This window comes from Lichenostomus cassidix, chromosome 21 (assembly GCF_008360975.1).
Source record: "Lichenostomus cassidix isolate B80296 chromosome 21, HeHo_3.0, whole genome shotgun sequence".
NCBI lineage: Eukaryota > Metazoa > Chordata > Aves > Passeriformes > Meliphagidae > Lichenostomus > Lichenostomus cassidix.
The window spans coordinates 3,803,384-3,824,688 of NC_139501.1; the positions used below are offsets into that span (position 1 = coordinate 3,803,384).

The 21,305-nt window shown below is 49.7% G+C and overlaps 1 protein-coding gene across 10 annotated transcripts in view; it reads left to right on the forward strand.

Annotated features, from left to right (window-relative positions):
• The window catches only part of CAMTA1 (calmodulin binding transcription activator 1), a 232,694-nt gene continuing 211,389 nt past the window's right edge, over positions 1–21,305 (forward strand). For 6 of the 10 annotated variants that reach the window (XM_085080215.1, XM_085080209.1, XM_085080210.1 and 3 more), the window contains exon 1: positions 13,657–13,816. Coding sequence is in view for 7 of the 10 variants with exons in the window: in XM_085080209.1 (XP_084936335.1) it covers positions 13,792–13,816 (25 nt within the window). In the remaining 3 variants the exon portion in view is untranslated. Of the gene's footprint in view, positions 112–3,600; positions 3,695–13,656; positions 13,817–14,234; positions 14,337–16,190; positions 16,267–21,305 lie in introns of those variants that run through there. The other 4 variants (XM_085080214.1, XM_085080216.1, XM_085080218.1 and 1 more) reach the window with 4 other exon arrangements.

Sequence of the window (21,305 nt, forward strand, 5' to 3'; positions counted from 1 at the left end):
CACCGCTCCCCCCTCCCCTCCCCTCCCGCGCTCGAGCGGCCCGGGGGTGTGCGCTTGCGCAGGCGCGGCGCGCGAGCCGGGAGGAGGCGGCGGCGGCGGAGGCGGCGAGGGGTGAGTGAGGGAGGGACTGAGGGAGGGAGCGCGGACCGGCACCGGCATCGGCAGGCACCGGTCTGCTCTGCCGCGCTCTGCTCCGGCCACCTTCCCCTCGTTCCCCTCGTTCCCCTCGTTCCCCTCGTTCCCCTCGTTCCCCTCGTTCTTCGACCCGGCACTCTGACGCGTCTTCACCGGCGCGGTCGCTCCGTGCTCCAGCGGCGGCTGTGGCGGTGCCGTGGGTGCTCAGGGCCTCCGTCCGCCCCGCTCCCGGGCGACAGCGGGAGGGAGGGTGACCGCGACTGCCGGTGCCTGCCCCGCTTTCTCCGCCGGTGCCCGTCCCGCCCGGTGTCCCTCCCGGTGCCCGTCTCGGTGCCGCAGGGCCCTCGATACCTGCTCGAAGGGCCGTCGCTCACTCCGGTCGTTGACGGGACCTGTAGGTGCAGACGGTGCCCCGTGGCCTCTCCCTCGTATCAAGAGGGTGATTTCCAAACCGTGCTGTCACCATCGAATCGCTATTCCACGACCGGCTCCCTGCTCTGGCGGGGCTGGCGGAGGGCAGCGGGGCAGTCCGGTAGCCCGGTGCAGCGGAGGGTCCCGGGGCAGATCCGCCTGAACGGCACCCGAAAGGCGAGCACAGCCGAGCTCAGAGATCTCAGACCCGCGGGCACAGCACGGCTGTCAGGGGCACGCCGTGAGCAGAGGGTGTGTTCGTTTGTCAGTAGATTTGGAGCAATTTTCCTTGGATCAGTAGCGCTGCTTTGGCTTTTGGCGTAGAGAACACGGCCCTGGGGTTCACGCTGTGCTGTCCTCCCTGATGGTGGGTTAACCACGAGCGGGAGCTCCCCAGGCCCGACCAGTACCGAAATAAAAGGAAATGCCCCCAAAGTGTGCACAGCTCAGAGCTTTTAGCAAAAGGGCTGCCCAGCCGGTCCATTAACCTGAACCTCGTTTAAAGTGTGCTGGTGGACAGACTGGGTATCAATGCTGTGATAAGGCTGTCAGGAGGAAAAATAAGGGCTGTCCTGCTCACGTGTGGGTGTTCCCCAGTGGCTGGATCTGGTATGTGTATGAGGATGCTGGAGTGGTTTTTGGGTACTGCTGTCTGTGAAGAGGAATATTTGAAAGACCACTCATTAACACCAGTGCAGCCCAGTGTGGAGCTAGAATTGTGTTCCCATTTCAAAACTCAGCTACTCTGCGTTGGATTTTATCTACACGTAACTTTTATTTGAAAGCAGGAACGTTTTAATATTTAATAAGTTTTTTTTTTTCTGATGTAAGGGTAGTTAACAAGGAAGTATTGATCGTGTTATAGCAGTTCCTCTGCACTCCTGGTGAGTGAGATGCAGTGCTTGGAACAAGAGGTGCACAAAGGCTCCCTTTCTGAGAAACCATGTGGAAATGGGTCTGTTCTGTGGGGAAGCACCTCTAGCACTGCTTTTCCTCAATGAACCCACCTGCTAGACAGATTTTTTTTTTCCACGTGGTTTAGGAGTCATTGAGTCTGTGCAAGAATGCAAAGGAGATTCCAGTTGTGAGGATGTCAGTTGCCATGGCAACGCTGTTTCCCAGGGATTTTGGTCCTGTCGTAATTATGCTCTTTTTCGAACTGATTTGGGAGCTCTGTGGTCCTCGGGGATGTTAGTGCCAGAGTTACTGGGGATCCTTCCCCTCACTAGATTGATCTAATGCTTTCCTAAAAGACCCAGCTGCTCGTTGCCAACGCTGGCTGCTGTTCCCTTGCATCACAGATGATTCAGGGGAATTTTTTGGGAACGTTCCACAGGTGTCACATCTTGGCAGGGAAATACAGGAAGAGAGAAATATGACTTTCGGGAGCTAAATATGAACTGTGCTTTCTAAGCAGGTAGAGAGACCTTTAAAACCCTGCATTATAACAGAAGAAATATAACATGTATGGCAAAAAACAATCTGATGGGAAAAAGAAGGAAGGAAAAAAAGTACTTGTTTATGCTTTACTGACTTGCCAAGGTTTGGCTTGGGGTGCAATATTCCTCTTCCCACATCACTACTTGCAGATAGGAGCTTTGTGGTGCTCTGTGAAACACAGTCCCTGCAGCAAGGGAAGCAGCTCTCATCACCCAGGTCCTGGATTTGGCTGGCCATGTGCTGTCAGATCTGTGACACGGTGGCTGCTGTTCTAGTGTGTGCTCTGTAGTAAGCTGTGAGTAGCCTTACTAGTGGTGATTCACCTCTGCTGTAGTAGAGCCAGAGATACTGGAGACCTTAATCACAGAATCTCCTCTCTTGAGTGGGCTGGATGGAGCTGCCCTCCCTGTCCCTGAGGGTGGCAGCGGACAATGTGAGGGGCCCAGTGTAGCAGATTGTCTTGGTAACGGGGATCAGAGAGTCAGTGCTGGGAACCTGCCCCCACATAGAGTGGTTTTGATAATATTAACTTTAGTTCCATCGCAGCTCAATGGAGGGAAAAACTAGAAAGTGCCATAAATTCAGCCGGGCTTGTCAAAGCTGTCAAATTACCCCCTGACAAAGCTCCTGCCTGTAATGACTACAGCATCAGCTGGAGGGGATGTCTGCAATGGGGTGACAGCGCCGGGGCTCAGCACCGTTACACTTGTGATGTACTGTCATCGGGGGCTCCTAGGTGCCAGTCGAGAGTGACGCTCTGAGCAGAGTTAGTTTAAAAAAAAGAAAAAACTACAAAATCTAAGGACATAGACCAGCATCCTGCCCTCTGTTCTCAGCCAGAGTAATGCTGACTGCGAAATTCTAATAAAGGTCTTTCTTGGTCCCATTTGTTAGTATTAGGAGTCCAGAGAGATAATGTCTTTACACGTATAAAAGGTGCTATTGATTTCCTGTTACTGTTGTCCTGAAGTGTGCTCAGGGTGTCTATGGAGCCGTGACAATCCTCCATCACTAGCTTTATGGGAAAAGAATGCTTATTGAATCTCTTCCCATAAAATATAATCTCTTTCTCCCTTCCAGAATTTGCTGGCCCCTGTGGGAGTCCCTCATGTTATGTCTTTGAGAAAATTGATTTTTTTTGTCTCCACTTTGTACACTTGTGTTTAGTCTTATTTTTAATTTGGCTCATGTGATGTGAAGTGAAGGCTTCCCTAACATTAAACATGCTTTCTCAGTCTTGTATTGCTTCTCTTTCATATAGATTAACACTTTAAGAATATTTTAAAGTAAAATAAAGGTATTTGCCTGGTACAAGTCTCTCTTGTTGTTGTTGGGAATTTTTTAGTCTGAGCGAGTATTGCCCTGCTCCTTCTCTCCAGGCAGGGCTGAGGTACTGACAGCTTTTCAGCTGCTTACAGGTAACTCTGGGGAAAGTTTCTGCATTGAACACAAACTGATTGATAGTGGCTGAATAACACCGTAACTGAAAGCACAACTTGCAGTTTTGTCTGCTCAAGGAGAAGAGTGGTCTTTGAACTTGAACAGTGGCAAAAGTACTCTGTCAGATTCATCCTTTGTGTAGCAAATGACTGACTATGGGATTTTTCCTTTCAGGGATGAAACGGCAACATGAATTCATAGATGATGAGTAGGATGCCAAAGCCAGAGATGACAGTGCTCTTGAAGAAGTGCTGGGTAGAACAAAAAGGTAAAAGGAACAGCTAATTGAGTGCATTTCAGAGCCTGTGGGACTTTGTGGGGTACCTTTCCTCACGAGGCAAACGGCACACCCCCTCAAACCAGAGCTCAGTGTTCTGAATTCCCTCCACCTCCGTTTTGCATGAAGTCCCAGTGCCGCCTCTCACTCCTGACCAGCTCTTTCTGCCCAGGTTTTCCCCAAAGTTCTGTTCCTAAAACCCATGAGACTTGTCCTTTCCACCCTGTCCCTGCATGTGTGCGCTGGCAGGTGCAACAGTTCTCCCTGCCCCACCAGCCCAGCGGTCATGCCAGGCCTCTGCTGCCGTGGTTGTGCTGAGGGCAAAAACAGAAATGAAAGCTGCATTGGACCAGTCCATTTGCAGCCAGTGTCATGCTCCAGAGGATTGGTGAGTGAGCCATGGCCTGTTCCTGCTGTGGCCATGCCCCTGGCGGGTACACACAGCTGTAGTGTTGGAAGTGCTCTGCAAACAGGTGCCTCTGACAGGGGTGAATCGCTCTCTGCTACTCTGATGCCTTTTACTGCACTTTGTGTTAATGCTGTTGAGATGCCCAGAGGAAACACTTTGTATTGGCTCTTTCATTCTGAGAAATTCGCTCTGTAACGGAGGCATGATAGTCCACCTGGGGACTTGGGGAGGTAAGAGGCAGATTTAGTCATACCTGCAGAGCACCATGCAGTAGAAAGGCCTTGTTACACTCATCCAGTGGCATGAGAAGTGGCTGAAGCAACTGATAAGAAGCAAGAAAATCTTCATTAGTAATGTAGCTTTGCTAGGGATATTTTCATGCTTGTTTTTGTCGGCTGACTTCAATCCCCCAAAAGTCAAAAGCAAATGTTCCCCTTGAAAGTGTTCCAGGTTTGCAGTGATGGTCTGCCTGTTGCCCCTGCCTCTTGTCTGTTTCTGGAAGCAGCTGTGTTTCTGGGGCAAGCAGAGGATCTTGTCAGTACTGTGTAAAGGGTTGATATATATAAATAATGTTTGCTGCTCGAAGTGTTGTTTTCACTACAGGAATCAGGGAGGAATACCCTGTAGTTTAAGTGTTTGTGCCATTTGGCCAACCAGAGCTCTTGGTCTCCTTGGAGCCTTCCAGCCTGATATGACAAGAGCCTGTCATGGACAGAGTTCTTTGCTTTGCCCGTGTTCAAAATATGCTCTAAATGTACTCTGAAACACTGACTGACTTTTCTTGGAATGGTCCTGACTTGTATAAGCTGTCCTGCAGTTCAAATACATGATTATATTATTTTTAGTTTTAAACACTAGAGTTAAAAATTCAGGGATACTTGAAATACTAATTAGCAGGTTTCTGTTGTTGTCAATCCATATTTTGGGAGATCTAATAGTTTTGTTTGTTGTTTTTATGCATATGTTTATGTGAAGGCTGTTGATGTGTTTTTCAACTGTTTCCCTAAACTTGGATGTGAATCTGTTATACACTTTGGGTTTCAAAATTCTTCACAATCAGTCTGGAGAGCTTTGAGTCTGTGAAACTGGAGAACAGCCAGTGCTGGCAGGACCTGTGTCCCTACAGGAGTACTGGTTCCCCAGAGCCAGGTTGTGTAGTTGTTCCTTGTTCCTCCTGGTCCCTGTTTGGGGCCCTGGAGCCTAGCCAGCATGGAGCAGTGGTGGCTGCAGCACCCACAAGACTGGGTGAAATGTGGAACAGGAAGGCTTTTCAATATTTGCTGCAGTTTTGAGAGCCTAATAGATGTGTTATTTTACCGCTTGTGCCACTAAATGTTGGTTCAGGGCAGACACATGGTGCTAGTGCTTTAAGGTGGCCAGTGGCCACTAGCTGTGCTCAGCATTACTGTTGCCAGCTCCAGCATCGTGGCACGTGCTGTCCGCTCAGCAGTGGCTGGAAAGCTCAGAAAGGACCAGTTTTGGCATCAGCACAATCACTTCTGCAGGCGTTGTGCTTTGGGCGCTGCCAAGTCCTTGCTGCTTCTGCTTCCTTCCAGCACATGGTATTTGGTGTGACCCTGGGGACAGACAGTTGCCTGCTGGACTAGCTTGTGGTTTTTTGGTTTTTCCCTCAGTCATGTGAGCATTCAGGTTTTCAGTTACAGGGCAGCAATGGACAATACCTGTTCTGTGCTGCTGGTTGTCCTGCCAATGCCTGCATCGATTAGCACGGGCAGCAGTGGGAGGCGGTGTGTGTCACACCTCTGGTGACATGAGCTGACAGACAGAGCTCTCAAGGGAGCCTAAGGGAAAGACACATTGTTCGGGGTCCTGTAACCTCACTGCTGATGCAGGTTCTCTTACTGACGTTCAGGTGGAGCTTTTCAGAGCACCTGACTGTTAGTGTTTAGCCCATGTCTTGCAAGCAGTCAGGAAAGGAAGGTGAATCACTCCCTCGTATCCTTTGATCTGAAAGTTCAGTGCTAGTCCTTTCCTGCAATTTCTTAGTCACTGTATTTGAAGCTCTTGCCCTCAGAGTTGGAGGCGAGGCAGGAGGAGGAGATGCACTTAGCTGTGAAACACTTGATTTGAGAGAGAATATTGCATGGACCCACCAAAGTGTTTTAGCAAGGCCATGTCATGTATCAATGGCTGTTATTAGAAGTTGGGGCTCCAAGATTTTCTGATTTTGTTTGTGGGGTTTTATTTTATTTGCTTTGGGCTTTTCCCCAAGAAATTGTGGATGTTTTTGAATAGTACAGGTTAGTTCCTCAGAGGAGCTATGAACAACCTTTCACTGCAATCCTGATACTTGTTCTCAACAAACTTGCTATAAACCATACAAGTGTTTTTGTGCAGGTAAACTTTTGGTATTGCTACTGAAAACATAAATTGGAATTTTGGTTGTAAAAATTATTGGCAAAGTTTGGTCATGTGGAGCAGGTTTTACAGTGTGTGTGACAGGCTGTTGATGGACATAAGTACAGATCCAGGAGAAGATCCTGGGCTTCCTGTAAATATTCAAGTGAAGTTATGCTCACTTACTGTACATTGTTTCCCTGGCAGAGATGACCCTTTAGATAAATGTTAAATAAACATTAAATACAGACTGACACTGTCGAAAGGAGGATGCAGCTCACTTAACACTGAAAGTGGCACTTCACAGAGACCTTTTGCAATTTGTAGCTCAATAAAAAGGGTAATCTGTGTAGAAATACTCTGTGCTTGCCTATTCTGTCCTTGTCTGCCAGTGCTGACAGGATCATATTCCTGGTTTTGCCTTCGTGGTGTCCCAGGCTGAAATACTTCATATGTCACACTCTGGGTTCTATAAATAATTGACGTGCCTGTCTTAGCAACTGAGGATCAGCAGCAAATTGTATTATTCTGGAGTAATAGGGGTTTTCTGCATCCTTTACTCCTTTTCATCTTAATTTTCACTTCACTACTGAGAGTGAGGAACTGATTTACTCCACTTCAGGAGAAAAAGTATTATTGTACTGGTATTACTGTTCCAGTCCTTCAAGGGAGGAAGTTCAGGGGAAAGTCAGAACTCACAAATGAACCCATCTCAGTAAAAACAAGTTATTTCTGCGTATTTTCTGCAGCTACTGTTTGGATATATTTCTCATTTGTGCAACTCTCACGGGTCACATGGGAAAGAATAGTCTTAAAGGTTAGACAAGGTTTAGGCAGACGTAGAAAGAAACTGCTCTGTAGCTAAAACTTGTGAGAAAATATTAAACCAATCATTTTTGCTTATAAGAACTGCTGTGTACCCTTGCTGACAGAGCAGAAGGAGTTTGTGTGACAAGGCACCATTGGGCCCAGCCCAAGAGAATTGGAGCAGCTGCTCTTCCATGGTGCCGCTGGAAGCCAAGCACAAGGTCTCCAGTTTGTGACACTGGGATTACTCTTCCATTGGTTTGCCTATTCATAAATAATGATGGGAAAAGTCAGGGAAGTTCCTTCTCATTGTGAATTTATAACATGGCAGAGCCCAGTTGGGGTGGAGTCCTTGAAAGATTTGGGATAATGCTTTCAGCAATGATGCTTTTTAATTGAAAGCTTGAGTGCCCTGTGTGTTAATGATGCTCCCTGAGGGAATCACTGGAGAAACTTGGTTTGGTAGTGCCAGGATGGGGTTTTGAGCAAAGGGCAGTGCTGTCTGAGCAAACTGACTCAGATAAATTTGACTTTGCCTCTGGCTTCTAGTTCTGGAATCCATGCAGCTTTGAGCACCTTCTGCCTCTGTTATCATCACCAATTCCTCTTCCTTTGGTTCTCCTGTTCTTCTGTTGTTGTATTCTATTACTCATTCTTCTGTTCTCAGCACCTGAGGCTGACAGTTGGTGACTGGTTTGGCTCCTGGCTCCATATTTATTCAGTTAATGTAGACAGCAGTCTAATTCTAGAGAAGTTGGAAAAGATACTTTTTAAAAAGCAGGAACACAACTTTAGGAGTATAACTTTAGGGATCTTAAACATCCTTCCCCATTTGCTGCAGCTGTGGCTAGAGATCTGATCCCAAATTCACTTCTGCTGAGCTGGGAGCCGTGCATCCACTGCAGAGCCAACGGTGCATGATGGCTTCTGGTACTGAGAGTTTGCAGGATTTACACTTTCTTCCTGGGGAGAAGAGTTAGGATATGGAGTAAACCATTCCCAGAGAGTAGGCAGGCTATACAGCTTGTTACAGGAGGATGACAGCTTAAAAAATATTAAAAAACTAATCCTTCTGTGACCCTCATTGAAGACTGCACTAAAATTCCAACTGAGAAGACCATGGATGACAATCATATTCACTCCTTACACGGAACAATTCGATTGTCTTATTAGAACAGAAAGCAAAGAGAAATGTCCTGGATGTCGTGTAGGAAATTGTCTTTACTAAATCTAGCCCAGCATTTATGAGCACTGTATATATTATTTGATTTTGCCAGAATTACATAAACATGGGGGAAAATTGTTAATGTAAGTTGACTACCAGAGTAAATCACAGCCTAATTATTCTTTTTTTCCTGGGCTAAAATTAGAATTTGATATAGTGGTCAATAGACATTTTCTTTAATTTTTGAGACATAATTTCTAATAGCTAATCCAAATGAATTGGAGAAAGTTGCTGCAGAATTGAAAAAATAAATTATCTGAATTTTATGGTGACTTACATGTAAATCCCCTTAGTTGGAAGCTTTAATTTACCTCATATTTCATTTTTTTCTCCTCTAACTGGCTTATGGGTGTATATTAGGGCAAAAGGATTGTTACTTTCTTAGTGCCACTGGGGTGCTGGGAGAGGTGCCAAAGCAAAGGCAGACCCCAAGCTGTCTTGCAGGGAGTAAAAGCTTAGGGCTGCAGGGGCAGCATGCAGGGCATGGAGCCTTCTGTCTGCAGCAAAGGCTGGCCATTGGCACCCTTGTCAGTCCTTCTGAGGCTGTGTGACACTCTACTGGAATGACTGAGGCTCCAGCACTGGCTGTGTTTTTCCCATCTGGAGCTGGTGAGCCTGTTGGAAGAGCTACATTGTTAGTCCTGTTCTTAGTTAAACAGGTAAATGCTGTGGTTTTGAGGCTACTGGTTTAAATATCCACAAACTCTTTATGGGGCTTTGCACAGCAAAATCATCTTTCCTCAGGGTCCATTGAAGGGGCCAAGGCTTTGGAGCTGTATTTCATTTTAGCCTGGTATGAATTCCCTTCAGCCAGCAGAGTTGAACTAGAGATGATTTGAGTGTAGTCTTTGTATTTATGAGGGAAATAAATGGGTTCAGAACTGCAGAAGGAATGGCAAGAAAGATGGATCCAAAGCCCATAGTGTAGAAGGTGACTGAGCTTGACCTCCTGCTAGGGGAGGATGTGCTTTTGTCCATTCTGAGTGAGGCCAGTATACTTAGTTCCTGGTAATGTATATTCTCTTCAACTTCCCCACATGATGTTGGACAAGTTACTTGGATGGCAGAGCATTAGGTGGAGTATACTTCTTTGGAGAGCCTTTTGGAAGAAATGCATGTTTTGGAATATTCACCTGGTTTTGCTAAACCTGGGAATTGGCAGTTGTACATCACAAATACAGTGACATGTTGTAACAGTGGGTTTGTCCACATACATTGTCTTGGTTAAGTCTTGGGTTTATTCCTAGAAGAAACACCTTTAGATTCTGTAAGTGGAGAGAGTAAAGGGCAAAACCATTTAATTTCTATCATGTAAGTTTTTTTTTAATCATCTCTTTTCACACTTGTGAGAGTGTTTTTGTGAAAACACTTGGCATTCCTTGCTTCTAAATCATGAAGTAACTTTGTGCAAACAATTCACAAGAAAGGGGGTTCCAACATTGTCACTATGGCTATTAAACCTGTCTGAACTGTTTTCCTTTGTGCTGCTTGCCATAGCAACGGTGATGTGTAATTTGCTGAATATCCATAACAGGATATTTGAATATATTCTTTACAGTTTTACCTCTGCATATAGCTCAGAATGCCAAATCATCACATTAACCTAATTAACCAAGCCAGACCCACATCTGCCGTGGACTGACAATTAAGAATTTTAAAAGAACTTGGTATTTCACTTCCCTTTTAACAAAACCAACCCAGACACCAATTGCCAGCATAGCAGCAGCTTTTATCAGTGTGCCAATAAAAATTATTCATGATTCAGACTGCACAAACTCCTGGCACATCTCCTCTCTTGCTGCTTATCAGCTGGAGGTGGCTCTGTGCGTGTGCCCCTGGAAAGGTAAGAGAGAGCCAGGTTGTCCCATATCATCCATGCATGGAATCTTGTGCAGTTCAGTACCTCTCTGCCTTAACAGCAATTGGACTGAGTTTTAAATGGTTGGAGCTGGGAAACTTCAAAGATACCAGCAGCACTTCAATTCAAATGGCTTCTTTCTTATCATTTTATTGCACAGGAATTAAATGAGAATATTTGGGGCTTTGCTGGCATGCTGGATGAAAAATCCTCATTTAGTATTTGTGATACTACACAGATCACACTGCTGTAGTAACCTGTGTGTACAGAATCACACATAACATTAGGTGATTTCAGGTGTGGGAGATTCAGTTCATTAGGGGTTTGTGTCTCCTGGTAGAAAACCTCATGTTGAGGAGGAGAATGAGTTCAATCATTAGCCAGATAGAGCAGATTTCATACACTGTTTCAGTAACCTTTTAAAAATGCTTTATTCATCCTCATCCACACAAGTTCTCATTGTCTTTATGGACCTGGAAGGATCTAGAAACCAGACAGTGCTCCCAGACGTGATAGAGCAGGGTAGGCACTGGTGGTACACTGGAGTCAGGGTGGTTGTGTTAGTCCTGGCAGCAGAGTGGCTCCCAACTGATGCAGTGGCAGTTCCTGTGTCCCCAGGCTGTGCAGGCCAGGAGAAGGCAGCCAGTGTCCTGAACAACCTTGTCCCTCAGAGCATGGACCTTGTTACTCTAATGAGCCATAGAAGCACAGAAGAAACTACTCAAGCTTTGGAGGGAAGAGACAGATGTGCACTTGTGTGCACGCAAGGAGCTGACTTGGCATTTCATTTAGTTTGCTGGGTAATGTCAGGGTGATGTGACCCATGTGGAATCCCAGTGGTTACCTGTCCAAAGGGTGTCAATGAATACTGCTACGAGGACTGTGACTGAAATGAACAGTTGTGAAAGTCTCCCTGGCAAGAATGGGAAAGCTGTTTGTGGCAGCAGTTGTTCTGTGTGTGTGTGGGGAGCAGCCTGAGTTCCTGCCGTGAGCACGGGAGGCTGCGAAAACAAACCCAACAGCTCTCCAGCATTCCTGTGTTTGGTACCCAGAGTGAGGATTTGTGTCAATCAGAGGAGCTGTGTGGGTCCCATCATTTCTCTCATTTCTTTTTCATTACTCGGGCTTGCCTGGAAACGCACATGGAAACTCAAGTTGCCTGGGAATGCTGGCCTGATGTTACCGGGGCAGGAGAGCAGCATGGCTGGAGATGAGCTGGCTCGGAGCAGAGGCACTGCAGGATGTGCTCCCTGCCTAAGCCAGGTGCCTCTTTCTTGCTGAAGAAGAGGTGGCAAGGCAGTTCTGTCCTTAGGGGCTCCAGCACCTGCCACCCTGAGGGGAGTGCTGGGAAGGAGTTCAGCATGGATTGGCCCTCTATACCTCTGTGAGGCATCGACCAAAGGTCCAGGACTTGCATAAAGAAGTTTGGTACTATCTTTTGCTATAACAGTAACTATGAGGTGCAACAACTATATGGCTACCTCATGTCTCTGCTGAGCATATGGATTGTCTTGGAAGAATAACCAAAGAGAGATGTAAATTCCCTAGAATTCATCAAGGAAATGGTAGCTCTTTGTCAATGTAGTAACTGGAAAAGCTTCCATTTCTGGCATATTTTGAAGTGCTGAAGGAAACAACTGTCTTTGCTGATCCTGTGGCTGCATTAGTATTTGTGGGTATTTATAGGACACTGTACCAGATGAGCTTTCTGACCGTCGGGAGTGAGCCTGTCATTCTGGAGCCTCTTCATCAATGTGCCTTTCACGCTCCACGAGATTAGCAGCTGCTGAAAATAGGAAAAAGGAATTTTCCTTTCTTCTGTCTTAGAAGAGACCCATCACACCATCCTTCTTTCGTCTGGGCTCAGAAATGGCTTTGGTCCTTACCAAAGCCAAAGCACCAACAGGTCTTTTTAAAGAAGTTCTGCTCCCAGGAGGATCTAAGGGAAAATATCCTTTTTGTGTGTTTAGTCACACACATCAAAGGAAACAACCGTTCCAGTCTTGGTTTGCATTGTGCAGGCATTAGCTGTGGTCCAGTTCCACAGGGCTTTGCTCGAGGAGGCTGAAGTGCCTGTGCTCATCAAGCTTTGATGGAGATGGGGCAGACTCAGCCGGGCCAGAACATGCCACTCCTTGGGGTGCGTCAGTTTTGAGAAGGACAGAACGATTTCTTTGGTGTCGTGGGAGCCCCTTCACAGTCCCCCCAGCCCCGTGCAGTGTGTGCTGAGTGGATCTGTGACACTGAGTCGTAAACTGTGCCCGAGGATGGGCAGGACTCCCTCAAACCTTTAACATTTCGTTGGCCACCGTAACTCGGTTCTCTGCAAATCACAAATCCTCACCTCCCTGCGCAGTGCCAATAACGCCCGTTCCACCCGAACATCATGCTATGCACCCCGGAACGCTACGGGTCTGGAAGGGGGCTTACAACACCCCGAGTGTTCAGCAGTCCTGAAAAGTGGGGAAATAACCTTTGCAGCCTCAGGGCCGCCGGTCACGGCAGGGAAATAGCTCCGGGCTTCGTCTGCCACTTAGGAAGTGGGGAAAGCCCGCGGGCTGCTCCCCGCCCGAGCGTTCTTCTCCGCTCTAGGGGTTCTGCACCTCTCCCTCCCTCCCGGCAGCGCTGGGACTAGCCCAGCTGGGCAGACCCTGTGCCCAGGGCACGCCGGTTCGGCACCGGCATTACCGAGGGCGGTGACAAACGCGGTTGGCAGGTGCCACCTTCACAAAACGCCCCCGGGGCGTCCCGGCAGGGGTCGGTTCGCTCTCCCGGTGCAGCCTCAGCCCCGGTGCCCGGCGCGGGGCGGCCCTGCCGGGCGGGGACTGCCGGCCGCGCCAATCGCCGCCTTTGTTTGGGGTCACCGGGCGCGGGGGGGGCGGTGCCCGCCGGGGCCGCGCGCAGCCAATGGGCGTGGCCGGGGGCGCGGCCGGCCGGCCGGACCTCGCGTCCCATTGGTGTCGCGCGCCGTCGCTCTTGCGGACGGCGCTGCTCGTTGGCCGCCGGAGCGCGCGGCTTCGTGCGTCAGTCGCTTAGTCCCGCCTCCCCCGCGGGACGATTGGCCTCGGCGGCCGTCAGTTGCGCGCCGTCGGTTCTTCAGTGGCTGCCGCGGCCGTCAATCAGGCGCTTTATCTCGCCCCTCTCGTCCGCCAGGCGCCGCCGCTGAATGGTTGAGGCGCGTGCCACTGAAGCGGTGCCGCACTGCCATTGGCGGGGCGCGCTGTCCATCGCGCCCATCCCCTCCGGGCGCCCGCCCCCCGCCGGCCACGATTGGCCGCCGGGGATGTCAGTGCGGCGGATCGACCAATGGGCGGCGCGGGGCGTGCGCGGTGCGCGCGGGGCGGCCGGGCCGGCGGCGGCGCGGGAGGAGGCGGCGCGCGCCTGGTCCCGGTCGCGAGGAGGCGGAGGAGGATGTGGCGCGCGGAGGGGAAATGGCCGCCGAAAACAAGCCGGAAGGTGAGAACGCGGCCGGGCCGCCCCCGCCCCGCGCCGGGCCCCGCGCCGGGCCTGCCCGCCGGGCCGCCCCCGCCCCCCGCCACGGCCCCGCCGCGGGGCGGTGGCGGCGGCACAGGCCGGGCCGCGCGGCGCGAAGTTTGCGGCGGCGGCGCCCCCGCGGGGCCGGGCCGGGCCGGGCCGGGGAGGCGGGCGGGCCATGTGCGGAGGACAGGCCGCGTGGCGCGGGGGCCGCGGCGGCCGGGCCGGACCGGGCCGGGCACGGTCCCGGTCCCGCCTCCCGCCGCCCGCCGGCACGTGCCCGCCCGCCGCCAACATGGAGGCCCCGGCGGCGCGGCCGGAGCGGGGCCGCCGCTCGCCACGGACGGACCGGGCCGCCCCCGCCGCCCCCCCCGCGGCGGCGGCGCACGTGCCTCGCGGGCGCGCGCCCGTCGGAAGCCGGGTGGCCCTGGCCGCGGCCCCGCCAGACCGGGGCCTCCGCGCCGCGGGCGGGCCGGGGGCGGGCGGAACGGCGGGCGCGAAGGTGAGCGCGGCGCGGGCCCGGCCCCGCCAGGAGCCTCGGGGCTCCCGACTCAGGCCGAAAGTTGCCGGCGCGGAGGGAGCGGGGCCGGCTCGTCCGCAAGGGGGAAGCGCCGCTCCGCCGCCGCTCCTGCCCCCGGCCCGGCGGGAGCGGGGCCGTGGCCCGGCTTCGGCGGGTGGCGGGTTGGATATTTCGCGTTATTTGAGCTAAGTTTGTCCGGCCGGCTCGGGCAGCGTTGCGATCCTGGACCCCGCCGGCCGGGTGGTCGTGGCCGGTGCCGCTGTCGGCGCCACCATCTTACAGGGGCGGGAGGACAGGGCGGAGGGCAGTTTGCATCCACTGCCTAAATCCGGTTGAACGTGCCAACACCCCAGGGATTGGCCTGGTTGTAGTTGGGCTCCTCAAGGAACGGTGTTTAGTAAGTAATGGGTTTTTTTTTCCTTATTTGCCACAGCAGATGTACGTCCTCACCTGGAACCCATTTGTGTTCTTTACTGGGAAATCCCTTCATAGAATACAAGGGTTGTTATCCCACCTTTTGTTTGGATTTTTTCTTAGATTGCTTTGGGAACATATTTTTATTGGGTTGTTTCTTGTGACTTGGTGGCTGTAGAGGCCCCCTGGGCATAGGTTTGAGTTTTACTTGCACCGTGTCCAGTGCTGTGAAGTCCAAAGGCTCTGCAAAAATCTAAAATTTCAATAGTAGAGGTGATTTTTAGTGTTGTTGGCTTCATCTTTTACTAATCTCTTTGATGCTCCCAAATCCATTAGTTCGATCTTTCCTTTGGTCTGGAACACGTCGGGCTTCATTCTTTTCTCACTTCAGTTGAAGTACATGATTGACTGCACTGAAGTAGTGAAATGCCACCTGGCTAACAGGGGTGTAAGCAAGGAGAGAGCGAGTGTTCACCTGGACTTCCTGGCTCAGATTGTGACGTTTTGGTTCTCTTGGGGGTGACAGTATTGTCACCAAAGCACAGTTGGGTTCGATTCACTTTTTGGGCTTCCTGTGCCATGGTACGATGGATTTTTCCTGTGTAAAGCACAGGTTTCAGTGTGCTCAGCCCTCTGAGGCTGCGGCTCTACGGACCAGGCAGGTCAGTGCTCCCTAACTGGGAAGATAATTTGTCCTTTCCGCTTGTTATTTGCTGCAACTTTTGTCATGTTTGGTCTTGGTAACTGGTTTCTAGGGGCGGGTGAGGTGTGTCTTTGCTGAGGACATGGGTTGGCAGCCGTGTTTGCTCTATCGAGTAGGGCTGTGCAGGAGCTGCCAGCGAGACGTCCGCTGTGCCCGGCGCTGCCGTCCGGTGTCTCCGCTGGCTGGGCCGGCGCTGTCTCTGCTCTGTGCCCGTGCAGAGCACGGCAGCGTCGCGGAGGTGGCAGCGGAGCAGCCCCGGCTCGGCACCGGCGCCCGGGGTGTTCTCGTACGAAGTCACAGAGATGCTCCCCCGCTGACCTACTTTTGCGGTGGATTTTCAAGGAGACGAGATATAAACCATTCATTCCTTAAACCTAAACTCCACCTGTCAGAAACTTAAATGGGAATGCTTTTAAGGCATGACTCAAGCAGAGTGTTTCGCCAGTAGTGCAGGTGCTGGAGGAGAGAACACAAGTTGCTTTAGATTTTTGTTACTTCAATGAGTTAAAAGCGGATGTAAATGGCAGCTCGCGGGCCGGCTGCGGAGCAGCGCTGCTTTCATTGGGGAGCCGCCTGCTCCATCCCCCCAGCGCGGTGCAGCAGCGACGAGCCTCTGAGCAGCAGCACACGGCTCTGCAGACCTGCCTGGCCTTGGAGCTCCCTGCCGAGCTGCCGTCGGGGCTTCTTGTGCCCCGCGAGCAGCGGGAGATCCCCGGCGGGAGGTGAGGTTTGGAATGAGGCTGGCGCCGCTGTCCCCTGGCTGCCGGAGAGAGTTCCACGGCTTGGAGAACTCGGGTGAGTTTCCTCTTTTCTGGTTTCCTCGGGCAGGATGAGGCTGGTTCGGTGACCGAGCGGCTCTTGCCATCCTGCAGCAGAGGGTTTGTGGGTTTTGTAGTTCCTGCTGTGTTTTGTGCATCTGAGCTGAGCCGGGAGGACTGACCCTCGGCGGTGCCATCTTGGCAGCTGTGACAGCTCTGAACTTGATCAGGGGGTGCTAAGGGGGTGTCCTTTTAAAAACTTCCTTTTTCTAATTTAAAGTTTAGAAGGGAAAGAATGTACATGGACAACCTTGCATTTTAATTCTTTGTTCTCACAGCCAGGTACCTCTAACCGAGAGCTTTGCCGAGAGTAGTGCCTGTGAGTTTCATGTGCGGCTGGTGCAGGGGTGGAATTTTGTTGAGTGCTGAGTTTGGTTACATGCAGTTGTTGAATTTTCTGTCTGTTAGTTGAGGCAGGGTCATAGGTGGGATAGAAGGAGGAGGTGGTGTTTTTCCCTGCAGCTCCTGAGCTGAGGGTGCTGATGGCACAGGCTGACCGAGAGGGCGAGTGGAACCTCAGATGTTACTGGCTTCGGAGGGACTATTTGGGGAGCAGCCTTTTGAAAACAAGCCATTCTCGATTTGGTTGTTAAACAGCAAATATTTACTTCCCTCAGTGGAAGTGTTGCCTAAGGTTATATTACTTAAACAAACCTGAACTTACGATGTGCTGGTGGCTGGGGTTGTGTGCTGCAGGGTTGGACTGTGGCGGGGAGGAGGCAGCATTTGACGCTCGGCTCAGTCCACTCCTTGCCCCAGAATTTTTGCTGAATCTCCACAGATGGGATTTTACCAAAATTTCTGTTGTCAGAACTGAAAGCAAACTGTCTCCTGGTGAAGTTTCTAGACCCTCATCGTGGGCTGTCAGCCAGCAAGACAGTTTCAGGGAGTGGGCTTCGTTCTCTTTTTCCAAACAGCAGGAACAATATGTGTGTGAGGTCAGTTTTCTGAGTGTGTTTGGTATTATAATGATGCTATTCCCAATGTGAGGTTTGGGGTTTCTTTAAAACTCCTGTTTTTAAATTTCATTCCACCTATCTTCTTATTAATGATTTTTATAAGTACTTAAGCTTAATGGTTTTTTGGTTTATTTGTGTCAGTTTTAAAGCTACATACTTAGGAAACCTTCCTGGAGATGTAATAACTCAGATTTCATTTTTTGTATCAGAAAATGATGAAGTGAAATGATGATGTACAAGTGTGGTTAAAACAGATATTTTTAAATTTAGTATTTGAAGGTGTGGTGCTGACTTTGCATTACCAGTGGTTTTAAATGGCTCTTATAAAAGACCTCCTTGCAAAGGTGGCTGTTGGAGGAAGGAGCAATAGCTATCCTCCCTCTGTCCAGACAGCCTTCAGAAAGAGGGAGCTGGAATGTGACCTTTCTTTTTCAGTGTCCCTCTGTCTCTGCTTCAATAAGCCACATGTATCTGGAGGGGAAGAAAACCCAACCAACAAACCCAAGACATTCCAGGGAGTGAAACAAGGCTGGGTGGAGTGCTTGTGGAATACCGAGCTGGTTAATTCAAATGCAGTGCTTCCAGCAGCTTCCTGCAGCTTCGGTGTTCCCTGGCTTCCGCTTCCACACCTTGCTGAGTTTTCGCTTTGTAGTTTTCTCCCCTCACTTTGTGTCGTGTTTTCACCTTCCGTGGCTCCTGGGTTTGTGCTGTGTTAAATGCCGTGGGTTTGGAAAGGCAGGTTTGCCTGTGGGTGCTGGTGCCTGTCTTAGCCCCTGTCCTTTGGAGTACAGTGGCTGCCCTGTTCCCAGGGCAGTGCTGAAGGGCCACTCTACACTGAGGAGTGGTCATGGCCCTGGGTGAACGCGGGCAAGCTCTGTTCTCACTGGATGTGGAGTGCTCGCTGTCCTTCTGCTCACACAGAATGCTTTAGTTCAGAGGGCTGGGTTTTTCCAGCCAGCTCTAAAGGTAGATTTCCAAACTCAAACTCTTCAAGGTGTAAAAAGAAAGAAGTGAAAATGTCTGTGGCTGGTGGCTGCCAGTGTGTAGGCTCAGAGTAAGTGACTGCCCTGGCCTTGGCCAATACTTTGAGACTTCTGGGAAATGTGTTGTAGTGTTGAGAACATCTGTAGTATTGAAAGCTGAATAAAGAGATGGTTTTTTTTTGCTAGATCTTGGCCAATAATATCTGCCACTACTTGGCTTCATTGCCATTGAATTTGATGATGTAATTTAAGTGAAAACTACGGGATGAAGGAACTGGTGACATGTCTCAACCAAAGAGTTGTCGGTGATGGTGAGCAATGGTTTCATCTTTCTGGTGCACTTGTCAGACTGAATGGCCAAGCGGTACAAGTCAGGCATGAACCTGAGGAGCTGCAAGGGGAGGCTGAAGCGACTGCTCTGTTTGAATGCTCCCAAAGTTTGCTTTTAGAGCAGGTACTTGCATGCACCTTCTGAATGTGAACGAGTTCTCCTCTCGCTCCATTAGCAAGTGCTTGGTACCCACTGGGAGGTGGGAGAGAGAAAGGGGAGCTGGTTTTGCTGGTTGGGGAAAGTAGTCTCAGAGGTGATAAGCGTATGGCACGAGAAATAAACAGCTGATTGTGTCACCCAGCCCTCAGTCAGCGTGTGAGCCTTCCTTAGGGAAAAATTGGCTCTCAACTCTTCCCCAAAATGCACCATTTGCAGTTTTACCTACCTGGTGTTCACACTGAGTTTAGTTATAAAACGTAAAAAAACTTTCTGCTATGTGAAAAGGACAAAGGGACTTTGGGGGTAGCTTGTTACTGGCGTGGAGAACTAAGCCATTGATGCACAGCAGCAGTGTTAGCTATATTTGTGTTTTTTATGGTTTTGGAATTGTTTGTAGAGCTTGTCATAGCAACAAAGTATTTATCACAAATACTCCAAGACACTAAGGCTAGATTCAGTAAATTCTAGAGGAAAATTGTTTTCTTGCTCAACCTTGATACTGCCACCATTCCTGTGATTCCCTCCTCATCCTTTCTGGTTTTTTCCTTCCTCACTTATTCCTTGCAGGCAGCAGTCATGGCCATACACATGCTGGTTTGTGTTAGCCTCTTGCTCCTGTTGTTCATTTTTTAGCTTTGCCTGAACTGTTTAGGCTTCCCTTGTGTTCTCCCCTCAGCCCCAGGCTGCATCCCAGGCTGGAGGTCTGGGAATGCCTTTGCTCAGCCAGCATCTGACCGAGTGCTGGCATCCAGCGGAGCCCTGCTGAGACAGCAGTGCTGCAGAGCTGGACCTGGTTATCTTCTCTTTGCCACCCTTGATTGATATTTAGAAATCCGCTTTTGTTGCCAAGAGATTTACAACCGCAATCATACAAATATTTCTAGCAAACAGACCAAAAGCTGTTGGGTTTGCTTCTGTTACTGCTTGTTTATGGATGGAAGATGCCAGGATTGAAGTTTAACCGTGAGAAATAGCACGGCAGTCCTGCAGATGTTTGGATCTGGAGTCATTCTTTGCATTTATTTCTTGCAGATGGAATTTGTCAGATTTGTCCATGTCCAGAGGTCAGCAAGTGACCAGGTGACTCTGGTGGCCTCTGCGTACTGTGTTTTAGGGTTGCCACTTGTGTGCTGCAGGGGCACAGCTCTGCTGCCTCAGTGGTTGGTCAGTGGTTCAGGATCAGCTGGATGCCTGCACCTTTCCCAGATAAGGATGACATTGGGATTTTCGCCGTTTGTTTTGTACTAAAGTGCCCATTTGTAAAGTTTAAACACCTCTTCCCTCTCTTGAGGTAGTTAAGAAGACGGCCAGCCCTAAGTTATTACTTCACAATAATGGGTTTATAAAACTTGTGTTTGTGAGTTTATAGCTTACTCGTGATATTTATTTCCAGTATAGACCTGTCTGCAGATCAGCAGCTGATCAACATCCTTTTGGCCATTTCTGTATTCTCCAATTACATGTTACATTGACAAACTGGTAGTTAATGGGGCTGCAGGTCTAAATTCACCTCCTGGATCACCAAAGATTTAAGAACCAGTTAAAGGAAAAAAAAGGGGTAGGGGGTTATTTGGAGAGTGGGGGTAGAGCACAGACTCTCTGTGATTTGCTGTTGTGCACTTTAAAGTTTTATGGCCCATGGTGCATCCCTTGGGAGGATAAAGTGCAAGGAGCATGAAGAAACCCATAAAATGACGAAGGGTTTATGTGGTATAATTAATATGGAACTTTCCATGAACTTTATAATACTTACACTTTCTTAATTCTACGCGAGTTTCTGGTTTGCTAATAAGTAATCTTGAAGATTGCTAATGGAACTTAAATTTTGCATTTTCATCCTGAATTATAACAGGACACATTGTAGGCTGCTATATTTTAATCTATAGCATCCTTACTCGAGTTCTCAGCTGTGGCTGTGCCTGCCTTGGGAAGCATTTTTGAGCTGTGGCCAGCTCTGCACTAAAAACCCCTGTGTCGATAGAGCTTTACTGGCAAATCCTTCCCATGCCAGTGTGGCTCTGCTTGCACAGACACTTTTTATTGACACTGGATGGATTTGCAGATCTCAGTGTTGTTAGTCGCACCCGTGGCAAAAATAAACGAGGAGAAAGTTCAAGTAAAAATCTGGATTTGCACAGTAAAACCAAATCAGTGCTGGGAGGTTGCAGCTCCTGTTTTTAGCTACTGAGGAAATTTTAGTTGGAGATAAATGGAGGAGTTTGCCTTCTGGGTGCTCTGGCTGTGCTGCTGGGTGAGCAGGGATACGGAGCAGTGTGACCTCTCGTTCCTCTTTCCTCTACCTGGAGACCCTGTGGTGGTGGATGGGCAGGTTTGTTTCAAGCCAAGGAATAGCATGAGATGGGGTTTTTTGCACCACCTCCCTAAAGACGTCACGGTGTTACTTGTGAGGAACAGGAGCAGGAAAGTGGTGTTTCATTTGGAAGAATGGGAACTCTTGTTCCACCAGTACCCTCAGTGCACTGGGTGAGCAATCCTCTCCTGTTCCCTGCTTCCCCAGACTTTCCTCCCTGTGGGAGTACATTGTGAGTGATTTCAGAGGGTGGAAAAGCAAGTTGGAAGGCAA